The 15,331-nt window shown below is 37.7% G+C and overlaps 1 protein-coding gene across 4 annotated transcripts in view; it reads left to right on the forward strand.

Moving 5' to 3' along the window:
- The window catches only part of ndrg3b (ndrg family member 3b), a 106,636-nt gene extending 93,294 nt beyond the window's left edge, over positions 1-13,342 (forward strand). For 3 of the 4 annotated variants that reach the window (XM_007250757.4, XM_049486345.1, XM_007250759.4), the window contains 6 exons: positions 939-990; positions 1,332-1,379; positions 1,490-1,525; positions 3,522-3,573; positions 8,078-8,116; positions 10,054-13,342. In XM_007250757.4, the coding sequence (XP_007250819.2) occupies positions 939-990; positions 1,332-1,379; positions 1,490-1,525; positions 3,522-3,573; positions 8,078-8,116; positions 10,054-10,223 (397 nt within the window). In that variant the 3' untranslated portion in view covers positions 10,224-13,342. The remainder of the gene's footprint in view (positions 1-938; positions 991-1,331; positions 1,380-1,489; positions 1,526-3,521; positions 3,574-8,077; positions 8,117-10,053) is intronic. The other variant, XM_007250758.4, reaches the window with a different exon arrangement.
- Positions 13,343-15,331: the final 1,989 nt, after the last annotated feature.

Raw genomic sequence — 15,331 nt, forward strand, 5'->3', positions numbered from 1 at the left:
TTGACTATTGTAAGTCGCTTTGGACAAAAGCGTCTGCCAAATGTAATGTAATGTAATGTAATGTAATGTAATATCACTGTCTCAGTATGTTACAAAAAATGCTGTATTTTTCGCACTGTAAGGCGAACTTTTCGCAAAAATCGTCAGTGGGCCTTATAATCTGTAGCACCTTACACATGAATTTTACCAGTCAGGTTGTAAGGAGCAGTAAAGCCACTCCACTGAAGTACAAGCTTATAAAAGAGTTTAAGTTTAGTTCTCCAGCACTGAGACGTAGTATTAGCATTAGCTGCAAACTGTGCTAGATCTTTTGCCGTTCAGAGATGAGTATTTTCGTCCTGTAGCCTGCTTCTAACCCGGCAAGCACTGCTGGAGCAGCATTAGCTTTAGCAGCTAACGTGTTAAGCACTAGCTCTAGTTCAAAGTTAAGTATTATGCGACTGTAGTCTGCGCATTTACCATGTTAAAACAAGCTAAATGGACCATCCACTAGTTAATATCACCCTGGTTTACTGGAACACTCAGGGTTCCTCATTGTAGCACAGTCGGGTGGCGTTTACTGTTAGCCGCTAATGCTAATGCTGCTGCACCCAGCCTTAGTGAAAATCTGGAAGTAAATGCTTACTGTAAATAAACAAAAGCACTTTACTCACCCAAATAGAGTTTTCAGGAGAGAAATATGTGTAGATTAACATCCAGCGCTCGTTTGACTTAAATAAATTATCATAATTTTTTTTTTTTGTTTTTTGCTTAGCTTAGATTTACAGGTCTCGCGACCAAGCAGCGAGACCTGCTGAATAAAAAGGACAACACGGCAACACCCCTGTTCCGTACTAGTGTTGCATAACGTGCCTTATAACCCAGTGCGCCTTATAATGCGAAAAATACGGTACACAGATTTTAATGGGTTTCCAGTAATCAGTTTGTTTTGTTGTCAGGTGTCCCGCACTGCTGGTAGTAGGAGACACGTCCCCAGCTGTGGAAGCAGTGGTGAGTGATGAAGCAGAACATCAATGTAAATCTCCCTGTTCTGTGTTGTTGCACACACATACACACACACAGGGCAGGTTTGAGAATCCTCACCAGACCTTTTGAGCTTTTCTTTTCTTTTCTTTTTTTTGTTGATTGTCTGCAGAAAGCATCAGTTTTCAAAGAGTTCTTTCAATTCACAAGTATGAGAAAAAGTGTCAAACTGCTTTCAAGGCAGGAACAGCTTGTGCTTAATATTCGAAGGCCTTCAGAAGAAAGTGTGCCCATCTGTGTCATCTCTCTCTCTCTCTGTCTCACTTTAAAGAGACCGACTAGAACATGATGTGTTCTCTTTTTCTCAGGTTGAGTGCAACTCAAGGCTAAATCCCACAAAGACAACCCTGCTTAAGGCAAGAGATGTTTATTTGCTCTATTGATAATCCATTTTCTTTTATTGCTCGTGTTTAAAGACTTTTTAAGGTTTTAAATGTGAAATTTTGATAATTGCTCCTTTTTTTAGATGGCAGACTGTGGTGGATTACCTCAAGTTGTTCAAGTAAGCAACAATAAAAACCTGCTGTAGTTTTGAACTTGCTGTAGAGAAGTTCATATGTTATATGTACTGTTATCTTCTGAAGTTCATTAGCTTTTTTTTCATTGAAAGTTCATCTGTATGCTAAAGAATTAGTCAGTAAGAGACTGCTTTTTGGTTAGAATGTGCACCTGCACGAAGCATACAGAAGAGTACTTTTAAAGGAAATAAATCTGCGAAAGCATGCTGCCTCAGTCCAGTTCCTAATGAACCCCAGTTCGGTTTGTTTGTGATGAGAATGATATCTGACCTTGATCCAACCCAACTATCAAATATACTATGTTTGAGCTAAACGGCTGTTCAGGCGCAGTTTAATCTAATCTTTAGCATGCTAACCAGCTACTATACTAAACAGTTAATCAAGCTATTGTGCACTACACTGTGATGCAGGTACACACAAAATCTACGATACTAAAAGCTCAACCCCCCTGTTATGCTCATTTGTCAGGAACAGCAATAGTGTTCCCAGGTGTTAGAAATTCGGCCTTCAGGAACCAGGTGTCCGATTCAGGAATCAGGAGACGGCTTCAGAGTTGACTTGAGTTTATTCACGTGCAGACAGAAAATCTACACGGGCAAAGCTTAGTCAGTCGATCAGAAGCAATCTAACTAGGGATATTTTGAGGGGACATTATATACATTGGATCCTGCTTTGAACACTGCAGGGTGGTCACTTTAATGGGGGGTTTCAAATTAGCATAGAAACGATGTGGGTCCCTGCAGAGATGAATGGTCAGAGATAGTGGAAGATTGACACCTCAACTTTTGTAGCAGACATGATGGAGCCACAATTGGGGGAATAGGAGAGGGTGAAAGAGTTAAAGTATAATTTGTTATGGGCAGAATTCTATTACAGGTCAATTTGGCACAGTGCATGTTTAACTATCCAAAACATCAGTGTAAAAAGAATGTGAATAATGTGATCGTTTTTCTATCAATATTTAGTGCAATGGTTTTCCTTACCTCTAACAGGTAATGCTTCAATAAGGATATATATTTTTTATTATTAAAAAATACATTTAATGTGTTTTTTTTAAGGTTTTACTACCTTCTTACTTTTGAAAGACCAACATATAAAATACAATAGTTTTACATAATATCGAAACATAACACTGCAGTTTTTTGTAGTTTTTCAGGGGCTGTTTGCAAATATGTGAGATTAACCATTTTCATATTATGAAATGTTGATTACACCAAGGCAAGCAGAAGAAGTTTCATACTGAAAAAATATTTTGAGATCTTTTTTTTTTTTTTTTTGGGCCTGGGTGGATCTTGTGAATTAAACAATGAGTCAATTATATTTTCCATTATCTTGTCAGCTTGCTTTAGTTTTAAAACAATGTCTATTTGGTTTAACAATGCATGAAAGAGTGGATGAAGACATAATATCTCTATAATTACAGCTCTTAAATTAGCAGTGCTCAGGTTGTTCAGGTATTCAACAAAAGCTGTTGGAGAGAATGTGACATGACTAAAAAAAAAAAATCCAGGGACCTACCAGACCACTGTGATTCTAAAATGAATACATTTGGAGTTGCAGGGATGATTGCAAAAACAAATTGATGCTTTAAATTGACAGTCTGTAAGTTTTGGGCACATAGCATGTAGTAAAGTACTTCAGATATCTCCATGTTTGCAGTAGCTCTTGTATCAGCACCATTAGCAGCGACGCTGTAGCTCAGGTAACCAACAAAAGCTATTGTGACCAGAAAAACTCCTGTGAAACCTGTCAGGCACCATGTTTTTAGGATTTTAGAATATATTAGGCTTTGCAGGGATGGCTGCAGAAGCCAACTTAAGACATCAATTACTGTGTTTTATTTTTTCTCCATAGTACTGCTTTCAGTTTAAAGAGAAAAAAAAATCTTGAATACTGCTGGTTTAAAAGAAAAACAAATCTGAACACTCGCTTTTTTAAATTTCACAGTGATATTCAATAATGACTTGTTTCTCATTTCAGCCTGGTAAACTTGCTGAGGCCTTCAAGTACTTTGTCCAGGGAATGGGTTACAGTGAGTATCTCTGTCTGTGTTTCAAATGCTTTGCCTTTCTCCAGTCAGTTCCTTCAGTAGAAGTCCCCTCTTCAATGTGCGTCACATGATTGTTGTGTTTTTCCACGTTTTAATCTGACTTAAATTGGAGCTATGTGTCAAAAATGTGTGTGATATGTGTTTTGTGTCTTTAATCATCATATCTTTTTAAAAGAAGACTCACTGTCCGGAAGTTTCATGTGGAAAATTTCACCTCAGCCACCCCTTTTCCGCCCACACACTACTTTTTTCACACGCATACACACACACAGACATGCATTCACACATTAGCACATTGACCTGGTAAAAAAAAAAAAAATGTCGCATGACCGAAAATAAGTCTAAAAATATCTCCTCCTATCTCTTTAGTGCTTTAGCGAGTGTTCTATTATCAAGGAGTACTGTGCTAACTGATCCGCGATGCTTAAGTGTACAGACAGAGTTAAGAACTCTTCATTATACTGGCTGTTTTTTCATGGATGGAAGTTTTTGATATGACAAACAAATTCTTCTTTTTTTAATACATCATATTTGAGGACTTTAAAGAGTTTGTGTGCACGTGAGTGTGAATGGTGCTAAACTAACATGATTTATCTCCTGTGTGGCTGTGCAGTGATGCAAAGTCGAGGGTGTAAGTACTGTAGCTTTGCTCTGCGAGAATGACGTGTGTTGCATGGCCTGCATCTAGCCCTGTGTGAAGAAATCTCTTTTTCTTTCTCTCTCTCTCTCTCTCTCTCTCTCTCTCTCTCTCTCACTTTTTATCTCTGTTTTTATCTTCTGTGGTTCTAGACCTGAAATTCAGAATATCTTCCATTTAATGCAGATGCACAGATGAATGTAGAGAAATAGACTTTTACAATTAAGTAATTAATCATCATGTTTTATTGCTGGCCTTCAGATGCAGGCTAAGGCATGTTTGTATCTGACGTGTGCCACTTTATTTAAGAACTGGATATGGTAGGCAAATATCACAATATTGTGTGCATATAATTAGATTAAAAGTGCAAAAAATAAATGAAAAACAGTCAGGGCTCTGAGTGGTCCAGCGGGCTAAGCGCTGCCACTATGATCGGGAGATCATTGGTTCGAATCCTGTTCATGTAGCATCTGTGAGCTGATGTATCGGAACCGAGTTGCTGCGTTTTTCTCCGAGTGTGCTGTGATGCTACTCGGCAATGATGCATCAGCAGCAGTTCGAAAATAAGCGGTGACTGAATTCACATGTATCGGAGGAGGCGTGTGCTAGTCTTCACCCTCCAGGTGTTGGAGCATCACTAGTGATGGGGGGAGTCCTAATGAGTGGTTGGGTAATTGGCCGTGTAAATTGGGGAGAAAATGGAAAATATATATATAAAAGAAAAATAAATTATTCACAGTCTACCATTGAAATGTACCATATATACTAATAATTAAAATGATACTGTGTTTTTAAGAACGAAAACAGTATTGAAAAACACATCATGATACTTTGATGTATCTTTATTTGTTTTATAACTCTACTCTAGCTAGTTTCTTCATGGGATGGAGCAACATCAGACATTTGTTTTTGAACCTAACCACGGTTCCTCTGCAGTGTAGAGAAGGAAGAGAAACTAGTGGAGCTCTGCTCAAAGGGTGCTTCTGTTTCTGCTCCATTGTTTAACAGCTTCTCTTCCTGTTAAACTCCACCAGTAGCATGATGGGAAATAATCTCAAAAAGAATCTAGTTGCAGTCTTGCGAATAGTGACACTGCAAAATCCCCAGTCTTTGCTAAATCTTAGCCTGTGACTAATCTGTGACTAAAAAGTGTGTCTTTTCGAAGTCGTCTAGTGTATGGTTACGTTATGTATGCAACACATCAAATGTTCACTTGCTGTAATATATCCCATCCTTTGACAGATGAAGATAATATATCCTTTCCATTTCTATTTGCTGATTTTAACATATTTGGGCCAAAAAAAAACATACTGTTACTCAAACAACCTGACAAACTTTGACAAAACTATATGTTGCATTTCATATTTTGATCTTTCTCTAAAATGTAAACCTATAAATAAGGTTGTAATGCAGCAAAATGGAAATTATAAGTGAGCGCATTTGTTCACTTTTTCATGTACGACTATCTCAGCCGTACTGTTGCTGGTTAAGACCCTGATGTGATTAGTCACATTCTTTCTTACTAAGTCACATATAATCTGTTGACCTCCAGACCTTTTTAAGGCGCTGAGTCTACCCACACTGCGGAAATCCCACCACACCCAAAAACACCATGATCAGCCAGATACAATGCTCTTTTCACAGTTCTGTGGTTCTGTGGCAATGGTAGTTTGAGTATTTTTTTTTTTTTTTTTTTTTTCTGTGCTAATTGGACTTTTTGGTGGCTTTTGTCTGTATGGTAAAATAACCTAGATTACATTTTTGTGGGTGTTAAGAGTTTGGTGCAATCCAGGATGAATATTCATAGTTCACTTACGTTTCTGGTGATTTCCAGATTGAAATTTAGCTGTTAATGTATTTTAGGTTTTGCCATTGTCAGGCAAAAAAACTTGTTTCTCCAGCATGGTTCCGTGATCATAAAAAAGCTCAAACAATGGAAAGGCCAAAAATAAAGATACATTTTTTTTTTATTATTATTATTTCTGGTGAGTTCCAGATTGAAATTTAGCTGTTAATGTATTTTAGGTTTTGCCATTGTCAGGCAAAAAAAAACTTGCATGGTTCCTTGATCATTAAAAAGCTCACACAGTGGAAAGGCTAAAATGAAGATATGTTTTGTACAGTTTGTTTCTTTTTTAATATTTTCTGGTGAGTCATAGTGCAATGTTGTTATATAGTACAAAATGTTCAAATACATAATAAACGACAGCTCTGACTCATTTATTCAGGCTTTTTTGTGGTGGTCTAGTGTTCGGAGGGTTCTTTGGTGATTTCCATTTTACTGACTATAGAGACGGTAGAGTGTTAGTCATTTGCTTTCTGTTTAGGCTGTTTTGGTATCATGTGAAAAAAAAGACACTGAGCATGGCTTAACTGCAGCTGAACTCGAGCCCAATAGGCACAACATACTACATTACTTACTAATGCAATCCAGTTTCTGTGTGTAAGTAATGTGCAGGGGATTATTAGCCTTGTTTGTTACCTGTTGTGGAGGAATGTTGAATGAGGCTTAATAGAGAATAGGGTAGAGCTGAAATTAAACCAGAGTGGTTCAGTAGTCCAAAATACAGCTCCATTAATGCATCTAAATAGTGATATGACCACTGCAAATTAGTGCAATTATAGATCATTATAGTGCAGTGATAATTAATTATTTATTTAATGTGGAAAAAAGTTCTTGTTGCCTGGAATGGTTCACCCAGACTGAGTTTTTTTTTTTTTTGCTGTATGTGATCTGCAGGATAGTGAGTTAAATCAGCATGTTCTCAATGCAGGACAAGATCAGAGAAATTTTTGACTTTTTATATATATAATTATTTTTACATTAACCTACTGGCATTATGCCTAATACCAGGTTTGGGCTAGAAGGATATAAAGCCCTCTGCATTGAGCTGTGGAGCAGAGGAATGGGTTTCTCTGGAATGAGGGTGCTCCATCCAGTAATTTAAATGTAAAATGTAATTGTGCCCACATCACTCCTATTGTGATGCTGGCCAGCACAGGCCTCTGTTAGTGTCAGAGCTGGGTAGCTGTGCTTTCCTCAGAGTGCAGTATCTGTTCAGAAATTTGCAAGGAAAGATTAGAAACACATACTGTTGCAGCACTAAATCAAATGCTCAATCATCAGTTTTAACTTGTTTTACTGTATACTTTTTGTATTATGCTGTAAACTGTGTAGTAAAAAGTACACCAAGTCCTAGTAAATAAATTAAAATGATGCTTTATAAATGACATTGCAAGTATCATTTGGAATGTTTTGTGCTATTTCTGTTTTCTTATTGCACCAAATATAATCTCACTATATCAGTACTGTTTCTTTACATTTTATGCATTGTTTTTGTTAATTGTTTTTAATGGACAATAAATAGTCCAGAAGTATCCTGATTTGGTAAAGAGATCTGTTACAAGGACTCCGTTACAAAGCTGAGCAAACTGTTAGTCATGAGTGAAGCAGGTGTGATTAGTAAGCATAGCGTAAGCTAATGGTGCTATTGTTGGAGGCACTTCTGTGGTCAGTGTTCTGGTTAAGTGAGAATCAGGCTCTTTATATCAGAGTAGGTTATGGTTACGCATTGGGGTTTCTGGTATGCAAAACTATGCAAACGTCGATTCTGTTGACTGAGCTAGTTCCTTTTTTTTTTTTTTTTTTTTTAATAATAGCACCACTGGCTGAGACTGCTGTAGCTTTACCCTGACATTCCAGCACTTTCCCCATTTTGACCCTCCTGCTAATCTTTTCTTTCTTCTCTATCTGTCTTGAGTCTCTTATTAAGTCTTACTTAGTAATCTCTCCATTTCCCTCGTTTCTCTCTCCTCTTTCCCTTTATCCCCTCCGTCAAATGTGAACAGTCCCCCATGTGCTCCTCAGCCACCTGAGCAGCGAATCAGGTACCAGACAGAGTTTAGACAGCACTCCTAGACTTCGCTTCCAAACTGCCATCTCCACTGTTTTGTACCCTTACTGTCTGTCCATTCTGTCTCTCTGTTGTTCTGTCTGTTGTTCTGTCTGGCTTTCTTTTTCCCTTTCAGTCCTCTCACTTTCATTCCTCTATTTTCCCTGTCTCAGCATCATGTTGTAAATGTAGCATGATTGTTTGTCTGTCATTACGTCACACGTTCGTCAGTATTCTGTTTGTTTCTTGATGTTGAAAGGGTGTGTTAGAGTGTGAGCACACTGGTAGCAGGTTGTTTCAGGTATTATCTATTGTTTCTCTCTCTCTCTGCTGCACTTTTTGACATTGACCTCAGCTCTTCTGCATGTTTCTGCATTTCTGTATGGGTTGCAATTCCTGATCATTCATTTTTTCGGCTACTGTAAAAATGAATTGAAACTCGATCCTGATCCGGGGATTTTCGTTCCTTCACGGGAGAATAATGACAAGCTACTAATGGGATCAGTGGTTCAAATGTATGTTTAAGGGCTGTAATGATGTGGGCCAAATGTTTTAAAATAACCCCTTACCAGTGTTCCCAGTCCCAGTTTGTGTTTACATGTGTGTGAGTAGGCCTTAACCAGAAGTGGTACAAAGTCTTGTGATTTTAAACGGTACAAAGGTATGCATTGTTTAGACAACAGTATTTAGAACACATCTGGATTCCTGCCATCAAAATGTTAGGAAAAATCAGTTAACAAAGAAACACAGAGCATTATAACTCATTATAAGAGATATGGCAGTTTCCAACACCATAAAATACCTTTTGGAAGCTGGAGAAAATGTCTGGTCTGACCGTAATAAATTTAGGCTGTGTTCCATTTGAATGTCGAAATTAGTTACAAGTGGAAAATTTAAACTGGAAAACCAATAAACCTATAGGTCAGATTTATTAAAATTCGTGAGTCTTGCCAGCCCTGAGTTCAGAATCCAAGGTCGCTGTGTAAAGCAGTAGTATTACACCCTTAACATGTATCTGTTGTGTTTAGATGCACAAGTCCCTGCATTGTTTCTAACTGGTATTGCTAACTGTGCTAACCTGAAACAATTCTTACAATGGTATCTAATATATATTGTGAATATTTCAGTGGAACACAGTCGACTCGGGTGTGATTGTATTACATACATCCGAGGTAAATGAAATACAGCATTACAACACCAACTGAAGACACGCTTCTGGCTTTTGATGTTTTGTTGGTTGAGATCCTGAATAAGAATATTAGTTTAGTGTGTTGATCAAATAATTATTAATTTACAACAGTAGGGGTGTGCCATATTATTTTGTGCACGACAATATCGCCAAAATGTCTGATACCATAAAAACCTTGCAATATTCTTTAATTTGTTTTGTTGTAATTTGGTGGATTTTTGTTCTTAAAATACTTTATTATTGTGACATATTTTGTACATTTTATAAATCAGGATCTTGGTTACGGTTTATAGATGGTTATATTTATCAAAAAAAAATATTTTGTTGCAGTAGTAGATTCTTTAAGAATCCCATCGCCCACCCTTGTCAAGAGTTTCTCCCTTATAACTTGTAAGTGTGATGGGAAACTGAGGGTGTACCAGTACTTAAGCAGTAAAGGCAACATTCCAGCCTTCCAGAACCAGAGACCCAGTTCGAGATAATCCAAAGAGTTGCATCCCTGGCGCTGTAGGTCTTCACCTTCACCATTGTGTGAAGAAACCCACTGAGAACCCTCATTATTCTCCCTGCTACCAGAGCACCATGTATCAGGAATGGAATGGCAAGAACTCAATACCAAATGTTTGTGACACCCCCCCCACTCCAGATCCACCTTCAATCCCATACAGTAGTTAACTTCTGAAGCTCACCATTTGTTACCTCCACCTAATCCTATCTCTCCCTCTCTCTCTCTTTTTATTCAGTGCCCACTGCAAGCATGACCCGTCTGGCACGCTCCCGCACCCACTCTGCGTCCAGCGTAAGCTCGGTGGAAGGCGTGCGCAGCCGCACTCACACCAGCTCCCAAGCAGAGGGCGCCGTCGCCGGACACGACAACCAGGCCAGACCACAAACCATGGAGGTGTCCTGCTAAAGCCTGTCTCTCGCACACTTTTTTTTTTTTTTTTGTCTTTTTTCTTTCTTCAAGGGGGAGTTTCACTTACAGGCTCAAAATATTAGCATCATTTGCACCTGGAGATAAAAAACACGCACAGCGAGTCGCCTTTAAAGGTCTGACAGTATGGATTCAAGTCTTTCCAGTGCTGAAACAGTGAAAGGAACCAGAACTGAAGAGAAATCAAGTCAATTCCCTCTGCAGCCACAAACTCCATTTAATGAGCAAGTTCAAATATCTTCCTGCTACACTTTACAGTTTAGCAGACAGATTTGTTGTTTATTCACTTATCTATACAGACACAAAGAAAAATCATGCACTGACCGACCACTGGTTCCTGTTGCTACTTCTGGAAATACTTCTAGAACGAATCCTTACTCTAGATTGAAGCATTTTTGTTCTGCAAAGTGCACTGTTCACCATGAAAATGATGCTGAAATTTAGAGCATAAAAGTGAAATCTCCCTTTATTTCTAAAACCAGAGAGTTCTGGTGTAATGAAGGGATGCAAAGTATGACTATTTGTACTCAAGACATGTTTAAACTATTGAAATGCAGTTATATTTTACAGTCCGTTCACAGACCTTCTCTTCCTTCACTCCCACGTCTTCGTGTGTTTTTACTCCTCCCTGCCTAGAAGGTCTTAGTCTACATTTCTCTACAAAAATGGGATAATCTTCAGTCTTTGTCCAGGCACCGTCCACATGTATCCAGATAGATTTTTTTTTTTTTTTAGGCTTGTTTTAGGCTTCTGTCTACATGAAAACAGTGTACAATTAGTGTACAATATTTTTTGGACTATAAGGCGCACTATCAAAGAATGTCTATTTTCTGCTCTATTTTCAAACATAAAACGCATTTTGTGCGACACTAGTATTAGGAGCAGAGGTGTTGCCATGTTTTCCTTCTAAATTTAGCTGTAAAGCTAAGCTAAGTAAACAAAACTAAAAAAAAAAAAAATTTTAGACGAGTCAAACGAGAGCAGGAGGTAAATCTACACAGATTTCTCTCCTGAAAACTGTTTATTTGGGTGAGTAAAGTGCTACCATTCAATTTATAGTAAGCTTACCATAGATTTACAGATTTCATCTAAAGCTGGAACATTAGCATTAGCGGTTAACTGCTAGCGGTTAGCAGCTAATTTCACCCAAAAGCCACCCTGAGCTAGCACTGTGGTTAGCGGTCAATGCTAATGCTGCTCCAGCAGTGCCACCTGGGGTTAGCAGCAGGTTACAGGCCGATAGTACTCACCTCTGGAAGACCAAAAAGCTAGCGCTCAGCGCAGTTAGCAGCTATTACTAATACTACTGGAGAATTAAACTGAAACTCTTTTATAACGGTGAAGTACAATGAAGTAGCTTTACTGCTCTTTACAACCTGGTAAAATTCATACACAAGGTGCACTGAATTATAAAATGCACTATTTGGACTATTTTTGGGAAAATTAAAGAATTTTAAGTTCGCCTTATAGTGTGAAAAATACTTTGATCTCAACATAACCATTAAATAATGCATATTACTGGCTGAATCTAAAACACCTTTTTACTTCCTGCATAGTGAACTAAATAGGGCATAAAAGTATGTCTACATACAAACAGTATAATGAACAAAGGTAAAAATCCTGCGGTACTATAAATATATAACTCTTTCCAGATTATACAGTACTTCTGTCTTTGTCATGTTTTAATATCTTGTCTCTCTCTGTCTTTGAGGTACTATCGAGTCACTCGACACACAGGCCTAAGCATAATCATGCAAGCGAGGAAATTTCAGTTTTTAAAAATGTTCCATGTACATGTGGGCGGGGCTTGTCTTGATATATGTACCCATTCTGATGTGATGGTCTCTTTCTGGCAGAAATGTAATTCAGATGATGTTTAGAAGACACTTGTTGGGAGTAAGTGGAGAAGAAAAAGGTCTTCCTGTTGCCTCCCCACCCACCTCCTTCACTTCATACTGTAGAGACGACTTGTGCACATCTCTCCTCCCTCCTTCTGTATCTTTTTTTTTCTGTCTGACTCCGGTACAAATCTGTTCTTTCTTCTTTGTTTTTGGAAGGGGAGGGGTCTTAGGTTTGTTTTTTGTGTGTGTATTCTTGTTTCTGTTATCGTTATTATTATTACAACTCCTGTTGATATGTTGTGCTTTGTGGAACCATCTTTCTTTTGGGTTCTCTTGATTGCAGAATAGATGTTAAAAGCCTTGTTTTATTGTACCTTTATTACCAGGAACTACTGAGAAGCATGTCCCTCTCTTCAGTGTAATTTATTGGGAGTGTATATGCTTTTTGTTTAGATGTCTCTGCAGGTACTGTAGATCTCCTGTTTCTCTACGCCCTTCGACCCTGTTCACTCTGTCAGCACGAAATCCAGCTACTGGGAAACTGATTTGTCCATTCTCCTTCTACAAATGCACTGTTTTGTAGCAACTTGTTGGAAATCTTGTCATTTTTTAATCTAAACATCTACTGAGAATGTTGATATTGTGGCAGGAACTGATGCAGAGTCTAGAAATACAGAAAAACAACAGTTATTACTTATTACATTTGCAGGTTTTTAAAGCAAAGTTAGCTACAAAATATTGCATTTGTGGGTGGAGCCTAGATGGATCACTTTGTTCATATTGTAACACAGGGACCAGCCAGAAGCAGAACCACATTTTTTCTAGAATAATTTGAGCAGAATGTGAGAGAAAGAAGCAATTAGTTAAGTAAAAGATAGACTTGCACACTAATTATCGCTGTATCTCCATTCATGTCTATTTAGAAAACCCGATGGAGGCACTTTACGTGTACAGTGGATAGCTATTCTATTCTATTAAGACTGTATTGACTATTAATCTCTATCTTCCTCTATTAGATTTTGTAGCTTTATTATTCCTATTATTATTATTACTATTAATATGAATATTACTGTTCTGATGTTTCCCTGGGTGGGTGTTCACTGTTGATATCTGATTGTACCGCTGCCTTGAGTGAGCTTGTGGTGATGATGCGTCATGCTTTGTCCCCCAAGCATATAGGGGGCACTGTACTACTACCGTCTGCTGAGTATATCGATTTGTACTAATATTGAAATAAAGTTAAAGGTTGTACATAAACTGCCATTGCTGTCGTTCTGTTTTTTTGCCAAGTGTTTTTGTGAAAAGGATATACGACCCTGTTTACACCTGGTCACTTAATTCATATTGTGTATCAGGATTATATCTAGCTAAGGAAAACTACATAAAAATGGAAGTGTAAACACATCCAAAAAGCATTTAAAACTGATTTAATAAAATATAGGATTACACAATCTGATTTCCTGCTAATGCAACTTATATGCATTGAACTGCATGTTTGAATAATTGTGGGAAAAATCTAATCAGAATACAATCCAAATACTAGTTACATGAACTCCATGTGTTTATGCAAGATAATTTAGACTGATTATTGGGAACTTTTAAACAGCAGTGTTCCATGGAGGCAGACATTAGCCAGAATCTGTTTACACTTTCATTTAAATGTGTCCCCATTGTGACCAGATGGGATCCAATTTTACTTTTCTGCAAAAAAAAAATACATTAAACACACTATTTCCATTTTCTATACTTTACAATTGGTCCATAGTTTCTGACCAAGATGGAACAGGTAGAGGGTAAAAGATCTTCTCTTCTAAAATTCTCTTTTAAAAATTTTAGATCGCAACTTCTAATTATCTACTGGATTTAAGTGATTGCATTATGTTAAAGCAACAGTCTGTAAGTTTTGGGCATTTGGAGACTTGTGTAATTTCACAGAGCATACTTTTGATGCAGGATAATGTACCGTATTTTTTGACACTAAGCGACACTGATAAGAATGCATACTTGAAGTGAACAAGGCTGAGTAAACAAAACTATTTCTTTAAAAAAAAAAAAAAAAACTCTTTAAAAGTCAAACGAGCGCTGGATGTTAATCTACACAGATTTCTTTCCTGAAAACAGTTCATTTTGGTGAGTAAAACGCTTCTGTTTATTTACAGCAAGCTTAGATTTCCAGTATTTAGCAGGACTAGCCAACCACAGTTAACAGGGCTAGCCAGCCACTGTTAGCAGCGCTAGGACATGCCGCCCAATAGCAGTAGAACCTGAACCCTAAATGTGTTCCAGTAACCCAGGGCACTAATTTGTTTAACACGATAAGCGCACAGACTACAGTTCGCTATACTCACCTCTGAATGACTTTCGTCAAAAGCTAGCGCTGCAGTTAGTGGCTAATGCTGCTGCACTCTACAGTCTTAGCGCTGGAGGACTAAACTGAAGCTCCTGTATAACGCTGTACTTCAGCAGAGTGGCTTTACTGCTCCTTACAACCTGACTGGTAAAATTCATACATAAGGCACACTGTCGATTTTGGGGAAAATGATAAGATTTTAAGTGCACCTTATGGTTTGAAAAATTGTTTTTTTGTTCATTTTGTTTAATTATTTTGAAGTACTGTTAATATGTAGAGCAAAGTTACATCCAACAAACCTAAATCACTCTGTATTTAGAATCAATATATTAGATGTTGCAGGTATCGTCATGTCAGAGCACTGATAATATTATAACATTACAATAATTTATACCCTCTCAGCTCACAAATACTACTGCTTTTAATTTGAAAGAAAACCTATTACCTCGCCCCTCAAAACCGAGCCATTAGGGGAAGTGGCTGACCTCTTTCACCTAAGAAATGGGACAAATTTCAATTATCCACCATAATTTCTCAGTGCAAAGGAGCTGAAGTGCGATCCTCACTAGCTTCTTGCTCAGACTTTTCTTTCCACCTTAAATGCAGCAGCTGGAGTGTCTGCTGTTGCACCATTTAAGGTGGAACACAAAATTTAGCTAGCTATCTATGGAGACACATTACTACTAATTTCTTTTATGCTCGTCGTACTTAAAAAATGGCCATAAATCATTGAAACTACACATGAATACACTGTGGTAATTAAGTGTTGATTGTAAATTTACCCCTACTAACAACTCAACATGCCTCTTTTTTAGTTGAGGTTAGTGAAACTTTACATTGTTTACTTCATTTAAAGTGGCACTAAACTCTCAGATTTTTGCTAACTCCACCCACAG

Source organism: Astyanax mexicanus, chromosome 13, assembly GCF_023375975.1.
Source record: "Astyanax mexicanus isolate ESR-SI-001 chromosome 13, AstMex3_surface, whole genome shotgun sequence".
Taxonomy (NCBI): Eukaryota; Metazoa; Chordata; class Actinopteri; order Characiformes; family Acestrorhamphidae; genus Astyanax; species Astyanax mexicanus.